Source organism: Pan paniscus, chromosome 10, assembly GCF_029289425.2.
Source record: "Pan paniscus chromosome 10, NHGRI_mPanPan1-v2.0_pri, whole genome shotgun sequence".
Classification (NCBI taxonomy): Eukaryota; Metazoa; Chordata; class Mammalia; order Primates; family Hominidae; genus Pan; species Pan paniscus.
The window spans coordinates 16,049,169-16,074,923 of NC_073259.2; the positions used below are offsets into that span (position 1 = coordinate 16,049,169).

Here is a 25,755-nt window from a genome sequence, read left to right on the forward strand (position 1 = left end):
TGCTAAATTGATTTTTTAAAGAATGACCTAACTTTATGCTTCCTGCAAGTACTTCGCCTGTAAGAGAAGCACTTCACCTGTAAGAGAAGCACTTCACCTGTAAGGACACAACAGACTGGAAGTAAAAGGATGAAAATGATATCCCAAGTAGAGACCAAATGAAGACAGGAGCAGCTGTATTTGTATCAGTTAACTAGGCTATAATTGAAAAACTCTAAAAAGAGACAAAAATGGTCATTATGTAATTATAAAGAGGTCAATTCAGCAAGAGGATATAACAATTATATAAATACAGCTGGCCCTCTGCATTCATGAGTTCTACATCCATAGACTCAACCAACTACAGAACGAAAATATTTTTTAAAAAATATCCAATCTGTACTGAATATATATAGAGTTTTTATTATTGTCATTATTCCCTAAACAATAAAGTATACCAAATATTTTACATTGTATTATGTTTATAAGTAATCTAGAAATGATTTAATGCATACAGAAGGATGTACATAAGTTTATACAAATTCTATGCCATTTTATATCAGGTACTTGAGCATCAATGAATTTTGGTAGATGCAAGTAAGAGGTGAAGCCAGCTGGACATCCTGGGTGGAGTGGGGACTTGGAGAACTTTTCTGTCTGCCTAAAGGTTTGTAAATGCACCAATCAGTGCTCTGTGTCTAGCTAAAGATTTGTAAACGCACCAATCAGCACTCTGTAAAAACACACCAATCAGTGCTCTGTGTCTACCTAAATATTTGTAAACACACCAATCAGCACTCTGTAAAAACGCATCAATCAGCGCTCTGTCTGGCTAAAGGTTTGTAAACGCACCAATTGGCACTCTGTAAAAATGCATCAATCAGCTCTCTGTGTCTAGCTAAAGGTTTGTAAATGCACCAATCAGCACTCTGTAAAAACACACCAATCAGCGCTCTGTGTCTAGCTAAAGGTTGGAAATGCACCAATCAGCACTCTGTAAAAACGGACCAATCAGCACTCTGTAAAATGGACCAATCAGTGCTCTGTAAAATGGACCAATTAGCAGGACATGGGCAGGGCCAAATAGGGAATAAAAGCTTGCCATCATAGCCAGCAGCAGCAACCAGCTCAGGTACCCTTCCACGCTGTGGAAGATTTGTTCTTTCGCTCTTCACGATAAATCTTGCTGCTGCTCACTCTTTGGCTCCACATTACCTTTATGAGCTGCGAAGGTCTGCGGCTTGACTCCTGAAGTCAGCAAGACCACGAACCCACCGGGAGCAACAAACAACTCTGGACGGGCCACCTTTAAGAGCTATAACACTAACTGCGAAGTTCTGTGGTTTCAATCCTGAAGTCAAGCGAGACCACGAACCCACTAGAAGGAAGAAACTCCAGACACATCTGAACATCTGAAGGAACAAACTCCTGACAGACCATCTTTAAGAACTGTTACACTCACCACGAGGGTCCACGGCTTCATTCTTGAAGTCAGCGAGACCAAGAACCCACTGGAAGGTACCAATTCTGGACACATAAGGATTTCTGGAAACAATTCCCCAGTGATACTGAGAAACAACTATATATATGCACTCAACAGTGGAACACCTAAATATATAAAGCAAATATTATTAGATCCAAAGGGAGAGATAGACTGTAATACAATAATAGTAGCAGACTTCAACATCCCACTTCCTAAAACGGACAGATCATCCACGCAGAAAATCAACCAAAATAAACCCATCAGGTTTAAACTGTACTCTAGATCAAATGGACCTAACAGATATTTACAAAACAGTCCAACCAACAGCTGCAGAATACACATTCTTCTCATTAGCACTTGGAACTTTCTCCAGGATGTATTATATGTTAGAACACAAAACAGGTCTCAACAATTTCTTTTAAATATCAAAATCATATCAAGTGTCTTTTCTGACCATAATAGAATAAAAGTAGAAATCAGTAACAGGAGGAACTTGAAGAACAAATGGGTCAATAAATATATTTAAAAGGAAATTAAAAATATAGTGAGACAAACAAAAATGGAAACACAATATATTAAAACCTATGGGATACAATAAAAGGAGTTCTAAGAAGGAAATTTATAGCCTACATCAAAAAATTAGATCTCAAATAAACCAAACATTGCACCTCAAGGAATCAGAATAAACAAGAACTAAATCCAAAATTAAAAGGAACAACATATAAAGATCAAAAAAATGTGGCACATACACACCATGGAATACTATGCAGCCATAAAAAAGAATAGTTCATGTCCATTGCAGGGGCATGGATGAAGCTAGAAACCATCATTCTCAGCAAACTGACACAGGAACAGAAAACCAAATATTCCATGTTCTCACTCATAAGTGGGAGTTGAACAATGAGAATACATGGACCTAGGGAGGGGAACATCACACACTGGGGCCTGTTGCGGGGTGGAGGGCAAGGGGAGGGAGAGCTTTAGGACAAATACCTAATGCACACAGGGCTTAAAACCTAGATGATGGGCTGATGGGTGCAGGAAAGCACCATGGCACACGTATACCTATGAAACAAACCTGCACGTTCTGCATATGTATCCCAGAACTTCATACTTTTTTTAAAAAAAGAAACATAAACATTAAAGCAGAAATGAAAAAATAGAGACTAAAAAATACAAAAGATCAACAAAACAAAGTGTTAGTTTTCTGAAAAGATAAAATGAACAAACCTTTTGCTAGACTAAGAAAAAAGAGAAGATCGAAATGAATAAAATCAAAGATGAAAATGAAACATTACCACTGCGTATTTTTTAATCCATTTTTGATGCTTCAACCTTTCCTGTTTCATGCTGAGATGAGATCATCACCACATCCTACTCTATTCAAATAAGAAAATCTAATCTTGAGTTACAAATTTATTAAAATTCTTTAATGATAGAATTTCATTCCTATGGACACTGAAAAACTCTTCTCTACTGCTATATACCAAATATTTATGTCCCCCAAAAATTCATTTGTTGAAACCTTATCCCCAGTGTGATGCTATTTGGAGATAGAGACTTTGGGAGGTGATTAGGTCATGGGGCTCGTGCCCTCATGAATGGGATTAGTGTCCTTATAAAAGAGATTCTAGGGAGCTCCCTTGCCTCTTCCTCCACTAGAGAACACAGCAAAGATGGGCATATGTGAAGCACAAAGCAGGTCCTCACCAGGTACTGAATTTGTTAGCACTTTGATCTTGGACTTCCCAGCCTCCAGAATTGTAAGAAATAAATTTCTGTTGTTCATAAGCTACCCAGTTTATGGTATTTTGTTATAGCATCCCAAACAGACTAAAACAACTATGTACCAAGAAACTGATATTTTAGTTCCCAGGACCATGCCATGGGTATAATTCATTCATTCATCAAATATTTATTTAGTAACTACTGAGGAAAAGACCCTTTAATGCACTGTGGATACAACATATAAAAAACAAAGATCAATTTTAAGGTCTAGTAGAACACATAGATTAGTGGATGAGACAGAACAAAACTTTAAAATACGTGAAGCAAAAAAAAAAAAAAAACAGATAAGTAGACAAGTAAAACTAATATTTAAACATTTAAAAACCATTCTTTCAATAATTGATAATTAGACCAAAAAATCATTAGGACAATAGAAGATCTGAACAAAGCTACCAATCACCTTCACCCAATTGACATTTATAGAACACTCCATTCCAATAGAGCAAAACACACATTGTTTTCAAGTATATATGGAACATTTATCATGATGGGACCATATACGAGGACATATAACAAGTATTACATATTTTAAAGTACTAAAATAATATAGTATATTTTCTGGCCACACAGAAATTAAATTAGAAATCAGTAACAAAACTGTATCTGGAAAATCCTGAAATATTTGGAAATTAAGCAACTTTTTTTTTTTTTTTTTTGAGACAGAGTCTTGCTCTGTTGTCCAGCTATTTTTTTGTATTTTAGTAGAGACGGGGTTTCACCATGTTGGCCAGGCTGGTCTCCAACTCCTGGCCTCAAGTGTTCCACCAACCTCGGCCTCCCAAAGTGCTGGGATTACAGGTGTGAGCCACTGCACCCCACCTAAACAACATACTTTTAAGACATGAGCCAAAAACAATTACCTAACAAAATTTGTGGTACGCAGGAAAATAGCACTTGAAGGGAAATTTATAGCTTCAAATAGTTATATGTGAAAAGAGGCTTTCACTTATGAAGTCAAGATAATAAAAGCAGTTAAACTCAAAATAAGTAGAAAAGGTTAATAAAATGGATATAAATCTCTAGCTAGACTGATCAAGGAAGACAAATAAATACAACAATATCAGAAAAGAAAGAATATAACTACAGGTCTTGCAGACAGTAAATACATAGATAATAAAGGAGTATTATTGTTATGGGTTGAACTATGTCCTCCAAAAATATATGTTTAAATCATAACCCCCATACTTGTGAACGTGACCTTATTTGGTAACAGGGTTGTTTTGCAGATGTAATCATGTTAACATGAGATCATTAGGGTGGGCCCTAATCCAATATGACTAGTGTCCTTATTAAAAGAGAAAACCACATGTGAAGGCAGAGATACGCAGGGAGAAATTCATGTGATGACAGAGTCAGAAATTGAGGAAGAAGCTGAAAGTGCAGTAACACCAGGTACTGACAGCCACCACTGGATGCTAGGAAGAGGCAAGGAAAATTCCATCCAGAGTCTCAGAAAGAGAGTGGTCCTGTTAACACCTTAATTTTGGACTCCTGGCCTCCAGAACAGTGAGAGAATAAATCTCTGTTGTTTTAAGCCACCAAATTTCTGGTACTTTGTTACAGTAGCCCTAGGAAACTAATATGACTATGAAGAACAATATGCCAATAAATTTGACAATGTAGACAAATGAAACAAGTTTCTTAAAAGACAAAGATTAACAAAATTGACAGAAGAGACAGAATGTCTAAATGGCCCTGTCTGTTAAAGAAATAGTATTCCTAATTAAATACATTCTCCCAGAGAAAAGCTCAGGCCTAGATTATTTCACTGGTAAATTAGATCAAACATATAAGGAAAGAAAAATACAAATTCTGAAAAAAAAAACTTTCAAAAATAGAAGCATATTCAAAAATATCCCAAATGAATATATAAGACCATGTCTTCCCTATACTGTAAACATTAAAATTTTTTTAAAAAATAGGCCAATATCTGGGGCTAGGCGCGGTGGCTCACGCCTGTAATCCCAGCATTTTGGGAGGCCGAGGCGGGCAGATCACCTGAGGTCGGGAGTTCGAGACCAGCCTGACCAACATGGAGAAACCCTGTCTCTATGAAAAATACAAAAAACTTAGCTGGGCATGGTGGTGCATGCCTGTAATCCCAGCTACTCGGGAGGCTGGGCAGGAGAATTGCTTGAACCCAGGAGGTGGAGGTTGCGGTGAGCCAAGATTGCGCCATTGCACTCCAGCCTGGGCAACAAGAGTGAAACTCGGTCTCAAAAAAAAAAAAAAAAAAAAATGACCAATATCTTTTATGAATATAAACACAAAAGTCCTTAAAAAATTACCCAATTAAGTCCAGCAACATATAAGGAATATAATATACTGCAACCACATGAGATTTATCCGAGAAGTGCAAGTTTTGTTTAACACGCAGAAATCAATCAATGCAATTCACCATATTAAGTGACAAAATGAGAAAGGCTATGTAATTATCTCGATATAGAAAAAATGTATAAAAAATCAACTCCCATTCATGATAAAACTGTTAATATATTAAGAATAGAAGAAAACTGCCTCAAAATGATCTAGAGAATCTGTGAAAAACCAACAGCTGACCTCACACATCACAGTGAAAAACTAAATGCTTTTCTCTGTAAGATTGGGAACAAGGAACGAATGCCTACTAGAATCAGTTCTCTTTAACATGGTCCTGGAGGTCCTAGCCAGTACAATGAAACAAGAGAAAGAAAAGAACGAAAGGAAAAGTAAAACTTTCCATATTCTTATAGGACATGATTGTGAACATAGAAAACTCTTAAGGAATCTACAAAAAAAAAAATTGCTAGAAATAAGAAGTACACTTAGCAAAGTGATAAGATATGAGGTTAATTTACAAACTCAATTTTATTTCTATAAACTAACAACAAATACTTTGAAAAATATTTTAAATTCCATTTAAAATATGATCAAAAAATAAATTTTACAAAATATGTGTAATATATTCTAGCCAGGTGCGGTGGCTGACACCTGTAATCCCAGCACTTTGGGAGGCCAAGGCAAGTAGATCACAGGAGGTCAGGAGTTCGAGACCACCCTGGCCAACATGGTGAAACTCCACCTCTACTAAAAATACAAAAAAAAAATTTAGCTGGGCATGGTGGTGCATGCCTGTAATCCCAACTACTCGGGAGGCTGAGGCAGGAGAATCACTTGAACCTGAGAGGTGGAGGTTGCAGTGAGACGAAATGGTGCCACTCTACTCCAGCCTGGGTGACAGAGTAAGACTCCATCTCAAAAAGACAAAAAATAACTGGGTAATATATTCCAAAAAAGTACCACAATGCTCAGAGAAATTAAAGAAATGAGAACTAAATGAGAGATAAATCATGTTCATTAATTCTAGCACTCAATATTATTAAGACGTCAATTCTCTCAGATTAATCTATAGAGTCAACGTAATCCCGGCGAAAATCCCATTAGGCATTTTTGAAGAAATTTTGAGAAAATGCAAGAACCTGGAATAGCCAGTATACTTTTAAAAGAGAATGGATTTGGAGAATTGGAACATTTGATTTCAAGGGCTACTATAAAGCTACAGTAATTGAGACATTATGGTACTATTACAAGAATAGGCATATAGAATGCTGAGACTGAATAATCCAGAAATTGACCCACACAGGTAGGTCAATTAATTTTCTACAAAGGCATCAAAGTAGTCCAATGAAGAAAAGGAAAGTCTTTTTAACAGCTAGTGCAAAAACACCTGGATATCCACATGGAATAATAGTGAACCTCAACTTTTTCTCATTTATATAGGAAAATTAACTTGAAATGGATAGAAGCTAAACATAAAACTATCAAGCTTCTAGAAGCAATTATAGGCAAAGATTTCTTAGCTCTGTGCTCCTAATAAAGGCAAAGATTTCTTAGCTAGAAATTAAGAAGCATGAATAAGGAAAAAATGATGTTAGGCTTCATTAAATTTTTATGTATTTATTTTTCCATAAGTTATTGGGGAACAGGTGGTGTTTGGTTACATGAGTAGGTTCTTTAGTGATGATTTGTGAGGTTTTGGTGCAACCATCTCCTGAGCTAAAATTTTAACACTTCTGCTTCTTGAAAGACACCATTAAGAAAATGAAAAGGCAAGACATAGCCTGGGAGAAAATATTCACATTATCTACATCTAACAAAGGATTTGTATCCAAATTATATAAGGAACTCTTACAACTGTATTATCAGAAGACAGATGAACCCAATTTTTTTAAGTGGGCATATGAATGTTTTACAAATATACATATGGCCAATAAACCCATAAAAAGATGCTCAGTATCATTAGTCTTCAAGGAAATGCAAATTAAAAATGACAATGAGATACCACTAGACAGCTACTATAATGGCTACAATTAAGAAGACACAATATCAAGTGTTGAAAATGATGAGGAGCAAATGTAATCTTCATATGTTGCAACTGAGAGAGTAAAATGATGCAACCACGTTGGAAAATAGTTTAGAAGTTTAGAAGTTTTTTTATAAAAGTAGGCCAGGTAAGGTGTCTTATGCCTGTAATGACAACACTTTGGGAGGCCAAGGTTAGAGTATTGCTTGAGGCCAGGAGTTTGAGACCAGCCTGGGCAACATAGAGAAACCCCATTTATAAATAAATAAATAAATAAAAGTAAACATACACTTACCAGAGGGCCCAGCAATCAGACTCCCAGGTATTTACTAAAAAGAAATTAAAACCTGTCCACACAGATACTTGCACACAAATGTTCATGGCACCTTTATTCACAATAGCCAAAAACTGGAAAAACATCAAATGTCCACAGGTGAATGAAGAAATAAATTGTGGTATATCTGTACAATAGAATACTACCTAGTAGGAAAAAGAACGAAATGCTGATACACAAAACCATAGATATAATTCAAAAACATGCTGCGTAAAAATAAGCCAGATACAGAAGAGTACATGATGCATTAAATTCTAGACTAGGGTAAACTAATTTGCAGATAGAAAGCACATCACTGGTTGCCTGGGGCAAAGTGGGTGGCGAAGGGCAGAAAGGAACTTTTAGAGATGATGAAAATATTCTATATCTTGATTTCATACTGTGTAAGGTATATATATATATATGTGTGTGTGTGTGTGTATATATATATGTTAAAACCCATATTCCTCATGACTTAAAGTGAGTGCATTTTATTGCATGAAAAGTATAACTCAATAAAGTTAATTTTTAAAATGTCAAGGTCAAGAAAAAGCCTAAAGAACTGTTTCAGATTAAAGAAGACTAAAGAGACATTACAAACAAATGCATTGAATTATCCTGAACATGGATTTTTAAGAAATACATATAAATGGCATTATTGGGACAACTGACAAAATTTGAACATGGATTACAGATTAGATCATAGTACTGTACTAATGCTAAATTTCCTGAGTTTGATAATTGCACTGTGATTATATAAAACAAAGCCCTTGATCTTGGAAAATATTTAGACAAAGGGACATGAAGTCCTCAATTTATTATTAAGTGGAAGATAGAAAGAGAGAAATATAAAGCAGAGCAAAATATAAACAACTAGTAAGTATGAGTAAAGGTTATATAGAAGTTCCTTGTACTATGCTTGCAACTTTCAATAAGTTTGAAGTTATATTTTGTAGCAAAACAAATGTTTTAAAAGATGAGGTAACTTCTAGATGGGAAGAAAAAAATAACTACATTCTAGTTCACAACTGCTTTCAAAACCAGAAGATGCTGGAATGATTTATCCTATTGATAAGAAAAAAGACCCAGGATATAATATCAGAGTTCTCTAACTGGTTGTATAGGTAGTTCTGAGAATTAGAAAGAATGAATAATTCCTCAGGGACATTAAAGGAAGGAACAACCACTCTCAAAAGAGAAAATCTCCTCTTCTCCAGGAAGAAAGATGGCATCTGATCTTTAAAGTCATAGTCCAAAATAATTTTCTTTTTCTTCCTGTTCATCTTTATCTTTTGAAGAATTAACTAAGTCCCACAGTTAAAAGCAATGATTTATAATCAGAAATTATTATGGGAAACAAAAAAAGAAAACATTCCATTTTCACCTTTTCTTCTTGGCGCACACTGAATCAGAGAAAATAGAGTCTATTCTCTTCCCACAGATACAATTGTACGTTTGAATGCAATCAATAGTTGCCATTCTTGTTGAGGTCAAAAATGCACATTCTCCTCTCCCAGAAGAAAAACGCATTATTGTAGAATTACTGTAGAACAGAAAACATATGTAGTCAACTGTTTAATTCCAAAGCTTACAATTACATAAACCATGATTTTAAAAAAATTCTGCTGCCTAAATGTCTAGAATATGGAAATGCTTATCATAACTTCATCACTAAAATATTTTCTTTTGCTCTTAGTCCATTAAATAGAATCATGACCTCTTAATCACACCCACAATCTCCCATTTTATTCCACACTGACAATTTTTGGTCAGAAGGCAAAAGTACCTTGCAATATTGCAATGAAATTATGATATATTGCTTTCTTGTGCTAATTTTTTTTCAATAAAAGTGAGAGATTAAAAAAGAAGGATAGTGGCCAGGTACAGTGGCTCACACCTGTAGCCCCAGCACTTTGGAAGGCTGAAGAGGGCTGATCACTGGAGCCCAGGAGTTCAAGACTAGCCTGGGCAACATAGTGAGATCCTATCTCTACCAAAAAATACAAAAATTACCAGATTATCAGGGTGTGGTGGCACACGCCTGTAGTCCCAGCTACTCAGGAGACTGAGGCAGGAGGATCACTTGAGCCCGGGAGGTTGGGGCTACAGTGAGCTGAGATCATGCCACTGCACTCCAGCCTGGTGACAAAGTGAAATCCTGCCTCTAAAACAATTAAAAAAAAGAGAGAGAGAGAGGAATTGAATACTTGTAACATAGATAACCAGGGCTCATGTATATATATTGTAAGAAGAAAAGGGAAGAATTGGAATATAGTCAGAGATGAGATTGTTCGATCGTGTTTTCTCTCCTTTCCTCCCCCACCCTATAGCTAAGAGTTATTAGCTAATGACAATTCTTTGAAAAATATCTAAAGCATGACTTCTATTTTAGCAAAATGGTTAAGTGCCAGAACTACCTTCCTATTAAAAACAATTTAAAATACTGAATAAAAAATATGTTAAGCCTTCTTGACTAACTTCATAAACTGTTAAGAAGCAGATTCATACTCAGGCTGAATATTAAGTAAAGGTGGGACTGCAGAAGGGCAAGTGAAGCACTGAAGATCGTTTTTCCCTTAATGGATGTAGTAGGCTGAAATGAATTCCACTCAAGATGGAGATTCTAAGTAGAAGATAAGCTACGTAGGACTGAGAACCCAAAGGGATATACATTCAGTATAAACCACCTAGAATTGTCTTGAACCTTGGATCTAAGCAGAAAAGCCCCCACTTAAGAACTCAAAATCAAAAAGCATCCGTCATATGTTTGCATTTGCTGTATTACTTAAGAAAGTTCAAATCTGCTACAGGAAAATAAAGAAACAGGTAAGGAAGATAAATGAAACCAAGTAGTTTGTGAGGCATAGGTAGAACTCACAAGATGTGTTAGATGTGAACAGGTAAAATTAGTAACATATGAGATGTTAGATATAGATACGTAAGTAAAGTATGTGAGCACCGAACATAGACAAAAAAAGAAGGGACCAAATAGACACTAAACGTACACAAAATAAACATGAGGCTCATACAAACTCAACATTCTTGAGGTCTTAAATTCACCACCCATTGGTGATACCCATTCTGGCCTCTGCCCAAGAAACACAAATTAAATCCACAGCTGCTCATCAGGGTAACTGGAAACTTACAGCTGTGGCCAGGCTTACACATTCCTGTAAGAGAGAATCTTCCCTGTAGACAAACATGTGTGTGCTGGCCACAAAAACTTTGTGTCTGTTGGGACCCCTTACTCACACGACAAGATGGCCCCATATCATCATCAGGAGAGGATTATGCAGCAGAGAGAGTTAGGTCGTATGAAGACTGCATAACCCAAGATTCAGGGTTATGCATAACCCAAGATTCAGGGTGATCCCTTCACCCTGCACCTTATCCCAAGTGCAACAACTTATCCTATCTCTTTCCCTTTGAACTGTGCTATGGGTTTTACATTGGTTTAACCAACTGTGATTTGATCATCTTAATTTGGCCTGTGAGCCTTTCTGTTCTCTGACCTCTGGAATAGTTTGCCTGGGAGTGTGCTTGAAGGATATGATTACATCAAGGTAATTCCCTCTGTGTGACATCTTTTGCAGGTCTGCAGCCCAGAACTACAATACTTGCAGAACCCACACTTAAAATTATAATAATTAGGATTTTTTAAAAGTCAATGAATAGTTTAACCAGAACTAAATGTAAACCCAAGAGTTTACTAATAATGTACTTCAAAATAGAAGGTCTATAGTGAAGGGGTGTGTGTGTGTGTGTATGTATATATAAAATACATGTTTTATGTGCTATGTATGTATAAACTAATTATATAAAGTAACTCAAAATAAATTTTTTGGATACTCAGAATACTCATTTGTGGTTGTGGGAGGGATCATTATGGCTGACTTAGGATGGTCCAATCACTTCATACCACCCACCTTCCTTTATGATTTTATTTCATTTTATGTACCTCATAATACATATTTCTGAGCACGTATTTAGCATGATACTTTTAAAATTATTATTAACTCTTTATGGCTCATCTCTTCCTTTTCTACCTATACTTCCTAAAACACTCTTACCCATTTTTCTAATTGTTACTAAAGACTCCTGCTTAAAAATGAGTTAAACTGTGTGAAATGAGAAAAGATTCTCTTTAGACACAATCATTTCACCCCCGCCCCCCCACCAATGTTACAGTTTGAATGCTTTCCAGACACTTACATTCCAGGAGATGTGCCATTATCAATCCATTTCCACTTACTTTCCCTTTCATCATATGATAATCCAATCCAGTAATTATTTTCATAAATCTGAGATTGAATGAAGGCCTATAATAGAAACAAAACATATTAGGTGACTAAATTCCCATCTGTTCGATGAGTGAGAACAAGGACAGGTCAAGGGGCCGACTGTTTCTATGGCCAGTACTCTGCTACTCTCCACATCATCCTTCATCCCTTTTCCCTAGAAAAACCTCTCTTCCCTAGATCCCTGCCTTTCCATTTCCCAAAGTAATTTCCCCCTCGTATTAATATAGTATTCATTTATGTTAAAAAATGGCTGTCAGTATCACTGACTATTTAAAACATGGAAAAGTTTAATATCCAAATATCTACCAATAGGAAAGTTGTTAAATATTTTATAATGCTTTATGAAACTATCCAAAATCATGCTCCAGAAGAATATTTAGGATGTAGAAAATTGATCATCACTTAATCTTCAGTGAAAAAAGGAATCCTCAAAACAAATCTATTAAAATAAAAAGGTGTGTGTATGATAGGGGCGCAGTAAAATCTTAAGCCCCATAAGAGGAAGCCTTGCTATAGTTCCATAGTTGGAATGGGTGAAGTATTTGGAAGTATTTACTATGTCTAAAATGTAGTATATCAAAGTGACATATTACATAATGTCTGATTAAGTGACTAAATATATTTTAAAATACAGGTTTAAATTAACTGTTTTACGGTATCATATGAAATTATTTCATAACTTGATATCATGAATTCTTTTATGCTATGATTTTTTAAACATTCATTAGATTTGCATATACATTTTGTGTTGTTTTCCTAAACAATAAATAAAAGTTTCAGGCTAATCTTTGCAAACCTATCTCTATAAAAACATATTTTGAGTATTTGGATAACTTTCATTAGTAACAGTTTTTAAAAATTTTAAACATAATTGTTTTAAAATTCAATATTGTTATATTCAATATTGTTATCATTATTATTCCGTATTGTTACACTATATCACTATATTTTCTCTTTTTACAATTCTGTTTTAAAGATACACATCTTGAGATAATATATAAGAATGTTAAAAAAAAGAAAAAGATCTCAAAAAAAAAAGAATGTTAAGTGAATATTACCTATGAATGCAATGAAAATCACTATTGAGGCTAATTTGTAAAGCTGTTATCACTTTTATGTTCCTCATTATTATCTCCATTTTGAAGATAGGCTCAGAGAGGTTAAATAAATACTAGAGGTCATCCATCTCCCTTTCTAAGGAGTCTGCAGTATAACCACTGACAGGGAGATGATTTGCAAAGACCCAAACAGCATCCTTAATAATAATGGTCATCATAATAGATAACGTATTGAATATTTAGTAAGTAGTAGAATTATATGACCATTAGCAGGCATTGTTTCCTGGGAGCCTCTTAACTATATCATTTTTGCTCACACGACAGACACATACAAAGAATAGTTGAAGTCTCTCACTCTGGACTCCAGCTTGTCTTCAATATCTTAGGTCCAACATTGAGAAACAGAGTCCAAGAGAATAAAAGTGAATGTAAAATACGAGTTCATCTTTGTCATCTATCTTCAAAAGGGATGATCTACAATGTTGACAAGTCTGTTTACATCCCTTCCAGTCTTTCTTCTGCATGGTAAAATAATAACAGTTTACTCCACAACAGGACCCGTGGTCTTCAGAGAATTTGCCTACAGTATATAAGGTGAATCATCAAACTTCTTGTCATCTGGTATTCTGTTAACCAGAGGAATATGTTTATCAGCCCATCATAACTAAATAAAATCCCAATAGCAATCAATAATTATAATACAAAGTTCATCAAGATTCTGGAATACAAGAGATACCTTCACTCCCGTGTCCAATGCAGCATTATTCACAATAGCCAAGCTATGGAAACAACCTAAATGTCCACTGATGACGAATGGCTAAAGAAAATGTGTTATATACACAGAATGGAATATTATTCAGCTTCCAAAAGAAGTATACTGCTATATATGACAACATGGATGAACCTTGAGGACATAATGCTCAGTGAAATAAGCCAGTCACAGAAGAACAAATACTTTATTATTCCAATTATATGAGGGATCTAAAATAGTTAAACTCACAGAAGCATAGAATGGTGGTTGCCCAGGATTGGAGGGAAGTTCAATGGTATAAAGTTTCAGTCATGCAAGATAACTAGGTTCTAGAGATCTGCTGTACAGCATAGTGCCAATAGTTAATGATACTGTATTGTACACTTAAAAACTTATTAAGAGGGTAGATCTCGTGTTGTTACCGCAAATACATAAATAAATGAAAGGACATGAGGAAACTTTTGGAGATGATGGATATATCTATTACTCTGATCGTGGTGATGGTTTCATTTCTGTCCAAATTCGTCAAATTGAAAACATTAAAAATATGCATTTTTGTATATCAATAATACCTCAATAAAATTGTCTAAAAATAATAAAATTGAATTAAGTTTTTAAAAAAGATTCTAGAATGTTTTCTAAATAAAAGAAAAATTTTAAAACTTTTCCTTTTCCTCCTATATTTTATACTATATTAAACTTTTAAAATACTACTCAGCCTTTAAAAATAGAGATGGTAAATTTCTACTAATTATCATACCTAAATGAGATTAAATATACAAAAATTCTTTGTAAACTCTAAATCCTAAACAAGTATTTAGTAGTTGTTGATTAACCAGGTCAATTAATTCCATCATTATGCAAGATAATAGAGTTTACTGTATGAGATTTAATATTTTTATATCTTAAGTGCTTTCAATGGTATCATTGCACAGAGTCGCACAAACATTAACACTATGGCAAATCTTGCAGATGTGCTACAGGGAGTACATACTGGTCACAAATAGACCAAATATGTGAAATCAAGGCAGAATGGAAACACACAGATGTGCATGACACACACAATTATCTTTATAACAGCATCCAAATAAAAGCCCTTGTGCCCATTTTAGCACAAATATATTTTTACTGAAAACCTCCATCCATATTCTATGTCAGCAAAAAGTGGAAGTCTTTAATTTGCTCACAGGACCAAAATGATCAGAATTTTCAGGGGAGTTTACATACTAGTTCATCTTTTGGGAGCATTAATAATGTAAGATGTGCCAATGAATTTTGGGAACTGTAGGCTTTTACTAATCTAAACATGGATCCTGGGGTCCCAATCCCATATTTGAAACAAGCAAAACCTCCAAGATACCCACACTACATCTAAGAGGCACAGATTAAAAGTTGCCCAGTAGACCTCAGAGGTCGCTAATACTATCATAAGCCTGTTTATTAGGCTTCAAGGATTATGGAGGGGAAGAAATAATGCAAAATCATGCAATCTTTCATTCAAGATTTCCTTTGTACCTGTATTTTGCAAAACTTTAAAAACGATCTCATTTTCTCTATGACATCTGTTCTTTTGTATAAGGCGTGAATCCAGTTCCTTTTTCTGCTGAAAGCTATTTTTGAGAACGTCATATTTTAAAGTCTTATTTGTCAAAATCTGCTCTTTTAAGTAGTTGTCATTTTGCATGATGTACTTTTCACTACAGTTTCTTAGAATTTCCTGCCGTTGATGTTTTTCTTGAATACACTGAAAGACTAAAATTAATGGCATAGATATAATACAAATAAGTACTCATAATAATTAAATATTGAAATTTAAGACAAAAGAAAAAATTTCACTCTGACAACCATTAATCATTACTTTAATTAGTCATTACTTTGATTAGTAATTTGACATTTAGAAAGTAACACCTCAACGAACTGACCATAAAAAGGGAAACATAAATTTCTCACCATTAGCAACTTAAGTGTAGGATAAATAACATATCTGAATAAAATTATGAAGGTGACACCTTACTTCTCAGTTTAGTTTATTTTTAATAACTCATCATTTACAAATAAGCACTAAAGTAAAAGTCAGTTTGCCAACATTTAACCACATATCTTCTGCATATGAAAATCTGAACTAAGAAACATGAAGTGATAGCACAATTATTATTGGGGCAGATAGACTATCCGCAGCAGAAAAGAGAGTAAGATCCAGATATGTAATTTTATCTGAATATAAAATATCAGTGATTTTTTTCAAAAGATATGAAGGAATTCAAACAAAAGGTAAAGCTTGAATTTAATATTATATAACTGCATGTGTAGATTCTTTCTTTTACTAAACCATTTCGTCATTACATACTTTGAGAAATGTCAAGAGAAAGCCATAATTTCTTTTGAACAGTTGTCTCTCAAAGAATGTTTATCTCAGATTCACAATAATCAAACCCAAATAGAAGAATACATGTATTACTAAATCCTCTATGAGAAGGAATATTACCATGTATTATACACAGTGAGACAGCTCATCACAGATTCAGAGTCAAGGTTAAGTAAATTAAAAATGACACTGTCATATGCCCAGAAAAAAATTACCAACAAAGGCCAGAGCCACCTGGGACATTCTCTGATTACAGACGGGGAACAATGGACGGAGCATGGTTAATATCTGCACAATCAGTGGTTACTGCTGCTACTTGGACGAGAAAGCTGTATTTTATTACTCACTATTTGTCACCAACACTGTGACTATCATCAGAAGAAGTAAACAGAGGATCCCAAGAGTCACTGCAATGAGGCGCCAGGGCACTGAAAATTCTTTAAATACAAAAATAAGGAAAATAATCACCAGGGGAAGAGCTCGGCTCACTACTAACCTTGACCTGAGAAACCATTTGAAACAAAGAGACAATATCCTCTAAAACTCTGACAAAAATATATCACACAAGTATATTTAAATTTGTAATCTGGAAATTACATGCATGCATTGTAGAAATCCCGCACACAGGAATAGTTCTATAGGATTTAAAAAGTCCATCCCACATAAAAGCACCAATAGCAGTAGACACAAAACATGTAGCAAAATCTAAGCTAACGTGTGTGTTCCTTCCTGTGATCACAACTAATCATGAAGAGAAAGGAAAAAGCACTCAATAATGCTAAGAAATTAGTAGTCAATAGTGGATATTCTGAAGCTGCAAATGTGGATGGGTCCATCTTTGAGGGAGTTTCTAGAAATCAACTTTTCTTTCTTTTTCATCAATTCTATTTTTCTCTAAACAATGCTATATTTATCCTTTAGCTTTTGAGATCCTCAGTGTCTGAAAGTTGTATCTCTGATTATCTCTATATTAAAGCAGCAAAAGTTATTCTCAATGCATAGTTTAACAATGACCACATTTGAAGGGAGAGAGAGAGAGCATAGAAAAATTAGAATGCCCCTTTTGATTCAAACATTGTTACTGCATCATTGCCATTAAGATGTGGTAAATACTTAAGGCACATAAAATATCTGCTATCTGCATAAAAATGTTGTTTTTAACATAGATTTTTCATTTCTTACACTTCCTCTCATACTTTTATTTCTCTAGGAAATGTCATGTTTTATTCAGATCTAGTCTGTCCTTTGTTATCAAGGCCTCACAAATTCTTCTTGACCACATTTAAATAAAAACATTCTACTAGTTTCTCAAATTTAAAAGAATTCACTCATTTCTCCATTCTCACAACTTAAAACAAAAATACTTCTACTACTCTACCCCATTATAGTTTCTTATCACCAGCCAAGAACAAGAAGTACAGATAGGAATCTTTTTTCAAATGTCAAAAGTTTGACAATCCATAAGAAACAGGTGAATGTAAATGCTTAAAACGCATACCTTTGTCATCAGTTTTCCCAGGCCTTTGAGTATCATCAGGCCTTAATCTATTCTGTGACTCTGAAGGAGACTGCAAAAATCTCAGGGTTGAATAAATCTCTCCCTGATCATTCATCTTTAGAGTAAGAAGGTAAGTTTTGCATTCAAATCCTGAAATAGGATGGTTTCTGTTGAAAGAAAAATTAAAATGTCAGCCAATAAGAACACACCAGGATTTGATGCTGAGAGATGTATGTGTGCCTGTCTGTGTGTCTATTGGTGTGTGTTTATTAACTAAGTGCCTAAAGCATTTAGAGTGAGCCTCATTTATAGAAGAAATGAAAAATCTTTCAATACTTTTGTTAAAGTCATTTATACTTCTAGTGATCACAGCCATGATAATGAGAAAATACAGAAATGATGAGAAAAAAATCTACCAATAGATTATTGTTCTATTCACCCAGCCAATTTTGCTCAAAATATTCAACATACATATACAAATGTTAGGTAAAATTGATACCACTGTAAATCACTGAAACACTTTATGAGTTCAACAAACAAAAAATCTAATAAATTCTGGAAAAATAAAAATATCTTGGCTTTTAAAAACTTACATGTATTCTAATATACATGTAAATATAACAAAGTTCTTGCATTCTTTCCAACTATACTTGACTCTATCAGAGTGCTTTCCAAAATGTATTGCATATACCTTCTACAAAAGAATTATTTGAGGGTTAATATTGCAAATTGGTTAACATGCCAGACTCAGTGCCTTTTGCAAGATGTACTAAATAAAAATCACTTCGGTTGGAGCCCAGATAAATGTATTTTAAATCTCAAATGATTCCATGTACGTTAAAATTTTAGAAATAATCTTCCGGTATATTGCCAGAGAAGCCTATGTGAAAATAACAGTTGTCAACAGGCAGTCATTAGTGTCCATAAAAGATTCAATTGATTAATGAATGTCAATATAGAAAAGAATAATTAAATAGTAAATACCTAAAATTTACTTCTTATGTTAGTCAGTATAAAAAGATGATATCCAAGAAATGAGAAATATGAAAAAACAAATTGCACATGTAACCATATTCTTTTCTAATTTTTTTAATTTACAAAATTTTCTAACCTAGTCACATTTTCCTAAGAAAAAGAAGTATTTTCTATTATAGAGTCGTTCAAGATGGATAAAATATGTAAATCATTAGACTTAAGTAAAAAGTAATTAACCCCTCAAATCTCTATTCTTTATTTTGATAACACAAAGCAAAAATCACAGCATACTGAGAAAGAGAAAATAACTTTTTGTTAATACTGGACTACAATTTCCTTCAAAGTAGTGCAGCACTAATACAATCAGTAGCGAATGCTTTCCTATCATTTCTGTTATAATGCTAAGTCATTTGTAATTAAATGCTGTATTTCTAGAATTAGTAAGACTAAGGATAATCTGGTAGAAAGATCTGAGAAAATAAAAGTGGATATTACCTGTATCTGTGCTATGCAGTGGTGCAGGTGGAGAAAACTGATTTCAAAATGAGGGAGAAGCTGGCCTTTCGGGTCCTGGATCCCTTAGGGGCTATAACATGAAAGGCAGAAATAAATTGTCTTCGAATGATACTGTAACTCAAAATTTTCTGCCCCACCTCTTGACCAAAGTGATAAGAGGAAATTGTATCATGAAAGCTGGTACTGACGGGAAAGGAAAGATGGTCAAAAACTGCATATTCCTCTATCTCAACTAACCAACCACTTAGTACTCTTTGCAAAATAATGTTCAAAATCAATATTTGAGGGCTGAAAAGATAAAATTTTGTACACATCTTTGGAGAAAATAAAACTAATATCATTAACAAAAAACTAACATACTTTAGAGAAACTGCTGGTAAAAGACACTACTAAAATGTCTACGTATAAAAATATAGACATATAAAAGAAGTGTAATGATTGAACTACTTAGCTCTTAGTTTAAATAACAGTCTCTCTGTTGGAAATGTTCTCCTATATGTCATTATTTTTTAAAAGTTCCTTTTTCTATCTGTTTATTTCAAGTAAATGTATTTTTAAAATTACTTTAAAAGATCCGTAATTCCACTATAAAATTGTGGCATATATTCTTCCAGTTTTTTTTCTCTGTATGTTGTGCTTACTATCAAGGTTGGTATCATTCCCTACACAGTATTTTTGATTTATTATTTTCTAATAAATAATATGTATTCCATTATTTCGAAGAAATTCATCTGAAATGTTATTTTAAAAATATTACTCACAGGGATAAACCATCATTTATTTAGGCAATCCCCTACTGTTGGATACTTAAATTGTTTTCAATTTTTTCTATTGTAAAATATATTTGGTCTGTACTTTTCAGTATTTTTTTAGGGAAACTTTTTAAGCATAAAATTATATGTCAAAGGCTTTATGTATTTAAAGAACTCTAATATATATCACCAAACGCCCTCCAGAAGAGATGTTCCCTTTGATGTTCCATCAGTCGTGTGTGAAAATGTGCACATTTGATTTTTTAAGAAAAAGATACTGGCAAATTATTTCTCTACTTGAGTTTTCCCACGAAATCTCACTTCATAAAATCTATCCCTAAAACCTTCCAGCAAGGCCTCACATTTTCACCTATATCGAAGACTTGAAAAAATTCATTTTTGTCACTCCACCATGAGGCAGACCCTGCCAGAATGTACTCAGATCTCTCACTGACTTCCACTTTTATTGGATTCAGTCTTTTTCAATCTTCTGATTACAGTTCTAGGAAACCAATTTAAATTGTTCAAATCAGGTGATAGTGGTTAATAAGGAGTGTGGGATAGAGAGGCACAGAACAGCAGGCGAAATTGCTGATACAGGGACATGTAGTCCCTGAAGTCGGCCACATCATCATGTGCAGGCCATCAGATGAAACATCTCCCAGAGGCTAATTTTACTCAATAATGTAGGCAAAGTTTCATGCATGGAGTTTGGACGCTTCAGGAATACTTGCTGCTGGGCATTTTCTTCTTTCCCTCCATCCTGGATTGGCTTTGTCAATCCCAAATCAGAGTAAAGATGGTCCGTATCCCTTTATCTCAATGCCAAAATAATAAATAAAGGAAGTTAGTTCTGTGAGAGAAGATAGGAAGTGGGTGACGGGGGCAGGGGCTGGGGTGTAGTAATAGCGGATGTTGAAAAGGTGACAGAGATACTGTCATGTATTGGAGTACCTCTTGTGCATATAACCATATTAAAACCTCCCAACATTGACAAGTATTTATTTTCATCTCCATTTTACAAATGAGGAAACTAAAGTGAAGAAGTTCATTGACTTGCATGAGGAAACATTATTGCTAATTCTTCATTCCTGTTTAAAATCTGGCCTGACTGAAGACAGAGCACAATGGACCGTGAATTCAGAAGGACCCGGGCTTCCAACAAGGCTCTTGCCACAAAGCATGAATCCTGGAACCAGGCAAATCTGGCTTGAAATGCTAGCCCCTAGCTCCCATGTGTGACTTCAGGCAAGTTACTTCATTTCTCTAAGTCTTGTATTCACCACAGTAAAATAGTAATATTTTTTGCCATCCAAGGTTGCTATGAGGGTTAAATGAGGTAAGATCCATCTCAAAGTGCCTAACTACAACCTGGCATATATATGGTGGGCTCTCATAAAATGTTAAAAATTGTTACTTGAAGTCCAAGATTCAAATTGTTCTTATCTATAAAAATTTGAACAAGTCAACCAAATCCTCAAGCCTCACTTTTCTCATAGGTTCAATAAAAGTATCACACGCTTCATAGGCTAGGACTAATGAAATTTAGCACTACAGACAGGATTTCTTACACTTCAAAATAAGTAACTGTTTTCTTGTTTGTTTTTCTTCCCCTAAGGTTCTAATAGGGGAAACACCAGGACTGCAGTGCAGAAATCCTGACGTATTATACTGAGCCAGGTTCTCTATCCTGCCATGAGGCTTGGAGTGCTAGTGCCACCATCACTCTAGAGAAACCATTCCGTGGCTGCATATCTTACTGCCCCATTCAGATAGATACTGGTTATGTTGAGGCATGTTTCTGTTTTGATTTACATCCATATAGCTGGGGAGAAGGTGAATAGTTCTCAGGATGGAGACTAGACAAGTGCAGAGCACAATTTTTTATACTTTTTACATATTGTCTCCTCTATCATAATATAAAGTCCACAAGTCTGTCTTATTCATTATTGAAACTGCAGCACATGTAAGAGGCATGATGCCTACAAGTGCACCTGATGAACAAAGTGGATCAAGTTAAAAGGAACTGACTATAAAATCTAGATTTCTTCAAAGTTTTGAAAAGAGGCAGAATGAAACTGACGATGCGAAAGCCAAATTTTCTAGCTGCTCCCCTGTTTTCTCTTTATTACCAAGCTCTGAATTGCTGGAAAAGGCAAATTTCTCCTTTAAAGGAAAACACAATCAGCACCAGAAGATAACAGTAACTTCAAATGAGATTGAAACTCCCTACCTGGCCTTTTGATTAAAGAGGCATAAAGTTGGAAGTATTAAACTTTATCACATCCAGTTAATAAAACAGAAGAGAAATATAAAGAGTTTTGAATGTTCTGGTACTTTGTCTTCCAAATTCACTTTTGTGCAAAACATGCACATAACACACAAATATGAATATATGAAGTATTAATTTGCTTATCTTCTGGCTCCTTTCCTGCAAAAGCCCTTTTTATTTAGGAAACCACATATTTTACTCATTCCTTTCTGACCATACTGTTAGCTAGAAGCTTAGAACAGCTTCTAGTCACACCTTCAAACCTTCGGGTCACACTGTCAAACCTCAATGGTTTATCATTTCACAGCAGCACAGTGTTCTTCCTGCCCCAGACTAAAATGAAGGATGTCTGGAAAAACCCCTAGCATGCAGGGAAGATGGTCTGAATCACTTCACTGGGAGGACTAACCTCACCCAGACAAATTGCCATCTCCTTATTTGTTCTAATGCCTAACTTTTATCCCACTGCATGACACTGAATTTCCTGGCTCTTATAGTAAAGAAAAAGATAAAACGAGGCCGAAGCAGGCACAAGGTCAGGAGATAGAGACCATCCTGGCTAACACGGTGAAACTCCGTCTCTACTAAAAAAATACAAAAAATTAGCCAGGCGTGGTGGCGGGTGTCTGTAGTCCCAGCTACTCCGGAGGCTGAGGCAGGGAAATGGCATGAACCCCGGAGGCGGAGCTTGCAGTGAGCCGAGATCGCGCCACTGCACTCCAGCCTGGGTGACAGAGGGAGACTCCGTCTTAAAGAAAAAAAAAAAAAAAATCTCTAGCTTGAGATTTTCTGTTTCCCTAATCACCCTTTTTGTCTTTCTTGTCTTAACAATAAAATACATTCAAATGCTCTAAGTTTAACATACATTGTCCCAACTGAACCTCTAGTAATTGCTCAAACAGCAACCATCCTTCCTCTTATTTCTGAGAAACCAAACAAGAGGGCCACCTCAGGAACTAAGTTAACTATGATGACATAACGGCAAAAAAAGGATTCCCGATGGCAATTTAAGAGAAAATAGTTAAGCTGATCTGTAATTAAGACTTCTGATTCTTAAATTAGTATTCTCTCCACCACATCACACAGTTCAAATTAGGACAAGGTAGATGCCAGAGATTTTGAGTGGTAGTTATCCAACTTTACTGATCATCATACGGAAGTCAGCCAAGGCAGATTCTGAACTCACCCTCAAATCCTTCATTTACCTTTGTTGTTTACTAAATTTTAAAAATTTTCTATTCTACTTCATTATCCATTCATGCTAGGAATCCAGTTATTAATTAAAGGGGTCAGTGGTTAAACTTACAGCACAGTCCATGCTCATAGGTTCACACATTTCAAATCAAAACGAAGTAGTCTAACAACAGAATATATAAATCATCTCAGTTACATTAATATTTACATTAAAAATATCCATACAAATAGACTCAGCCTGATACCAATGAAATACCAAAGATAAATAATCTAAAGGCAAATAATCTAAGGACAGAGCAAGACAGCAACTAATTCAACAAAGTTAAAAAACACCTACTATATGGAAAAGACTGTGCTAGGGTTCTGCACTATCTCATGAATGGGGAAGAGGTGGGATGAGGTGCAGACAGTACTTGGAAAAAGTCTGATTATTTCAAGTGGTCTCTTTATTAAGGAAGGAGGTAAAAGGAACATAACCTGAGTGCAATAAAAATCTAGTTCCATATAAAACTAGTACTATACAAAATTCAGTTTCTAATGATCACTGTCCATCAGCAACTTACAATCAAATAAAAGACAGATCAAAGTATAAGAAAATTGTAGACGGTAATATTTTCCTAATGACCTAGTCTCCCATCTTGGTTTAAATATGAGAAATTCTAGTAGATAGTGGGGACAGAGCTAAATAAATGAAAACGTAAGGAAGTTAGAGAATGGGGACAAAGACTTAAAGACTTTTCAACGTAAGCACTATTTCTCCTCAACCTTGTTCAGTTTTTAATGGATCATCTTATTCAACAGGAGCCACAACCCGTTTTGAGGAACAACCAACAACTGTGGGCCTACTGGAAGTTCAAAAGACGATTGTTCCTGTTTCTGTTTGAGGTTGACATCTAAATGCAAGAAAATTACAATACGATTTCATACTGCACAATCATCAAGGTCTACAACTGGAACAGAAACATTTTACATACAAAAGACCTGAAGATGATAGCGTACTTGCATAATGAAGTGGAAATCATTTGACTTTCCATGGCAAACCTGAAGACAATGGGCATGCATTTTGAGGAGTGAAAAGGACCATCTAGTGCTCCATGGCAAACAGGTTACCAAGCCATGCTCTAGAGCTATACTGTCCAAAGGGTAGCCACTAGACACACGTGGCTACCTAAATTTAATCAAAATTAAATAGCACTACAAAAAAAGTAGTTTATTGGCACCAATTACACCAGTTAAGTGGAAAACCAAGATTTATTATAATAGAGATATTACAGTAAAAAAGATGTTAAGTATAGAATCTAGGTAGGCATATAGGTGTTCACTTTATAGTTCTCAAGAGTTTTTTATGTTTTATCCTTTTCACGTTAGAAAAAAATTGTTTAAATAGCACCATAAATTCAGTTATACAAGGCACACCTCAAGTAATCAATAGGCCTCATTTGGCCAGTTGCTACCCTATTGGACTGCACATAGAACGTTTCCATTATTGCAAAAAAGTTATTGGACTGCCCGACTCTAGAGCCTACCTGCTCAGGAGTCCTGGCAAGCCTTCAGAAACTAATTATTCCACCCAAAATTCAGTGCTAACTTGTTCCTAGGGCAAGTGGATTATAACTACTGGAACAGTGCAACTTTTTAAGAGTGGGGCTTCAGATGGAAGAATAAAAGGAAACAAGGAACATGGTTACTAAAAGTAATGAAAGAGGAAATCTATCAGAAAGAGGTTGAAAGGAACTGGGAAACTGAAGTGAGACTCGTGGTCAATAGGAGTTAAAAATATTTATGTACACTCATACATACATATATGTTTGTCTAAATGTTTAACAATTTATAAAGCTGAAAACTCATTTAGTTCTCCCCCCTCCCCTACAGACCAAATACATCGTGAAATAAGGAATAAGGACATAATCAAAGATATGCCTAACATGGGGTAGACTGTACTCTTGTAACACTTTAGGACCTCACTGCTTATAACTGAAAATATTTAAATGTGAATAATCCCTGAGGGGTTTGTCATAACTGTAAAAAAAACTAGACCTTGTATAAGCCCCCCAAAATTAAATCTAATCATGTATGAAGGAAATAAGGGACAATCTACACTTGCCTTTCATGGATGGGAATCTGGCTACATATTTCCACCTAAAGTATCTTCTGTCACAGGATATATC

At 35.0% G+C, this 25,755-nt stretch overlaps 1 protein-coding gene across 2 annotated transcripts; it reads right to left on the reverse strand.

The window, feature by feature from the left end:
* Positions 1-381: 381 nt before the first annotated feature.
* On the reverse strand, positions 382-25,700 carry LOC100988778 (killer cell lectin-like receptor 2). Of its 2 annotated transcripts, XR_010108812.1 has the most exons (7): positions 19,349-25,700; positions 17,879-18,045; positions 16,728-16,817; positions 15,531-15,767; positions 13,620-13,782; positions 12,118-12,224; positions 382-9,448 (listed from the first exon to the last, which is right to left on the reverse strand). XR_010108812.1 is itself a non-coding variant. In XM_063593005.1 (5 exons), the coding sequence occupies exons 2-5, from the start codon at positions 17,991-17,993 to the stop codon at positions 13,760-13,762; spliced, it is 465 nt and encodes a 154-aa protein (XP_063449075.1). In that variant the 5' UTR covers positions 17,994-18,045; positions 19,349-25,700; the 3' UTR covers positions 11,913-13,759. The 2 variants fall into 2 exon arrangements, 1 of the variants encoding a protein (XP_063449075.1); XM_063593005.1 differs by lacking the exon at positions 382-9,448 and having other exon boundaries at positions 11,913-13,782.
* Between the last annotated feature and the right edge of the window lie 55 nt (positions 25,701-25,755).

Excerpts from the sequence above, each read along its gene's own strand:
- LOC100988778 (XM_063593005.1), bottom strand. The coding sequence starts at position 17,993 with ATGAATGATCAGGGAGAGATTTATTCAACCCTGAGATTTTTGCAGTCT. Across the intron at positions 15,768-16,727 it reads CACAGTGTTGGTGACAAATA|TCTTTCAGTGTATTCAAGAA; the intron begins GTGAGTAATAAA and ends CATTAATTTTAG. Across the intron at positions 13,783-15,530 it reads TAAAGTTTTGCAAAATACAG|AAGAAAGACTGGAAGGGATG; the intron begins GTACAAAGGAAA and ends TTTACCATGCAG.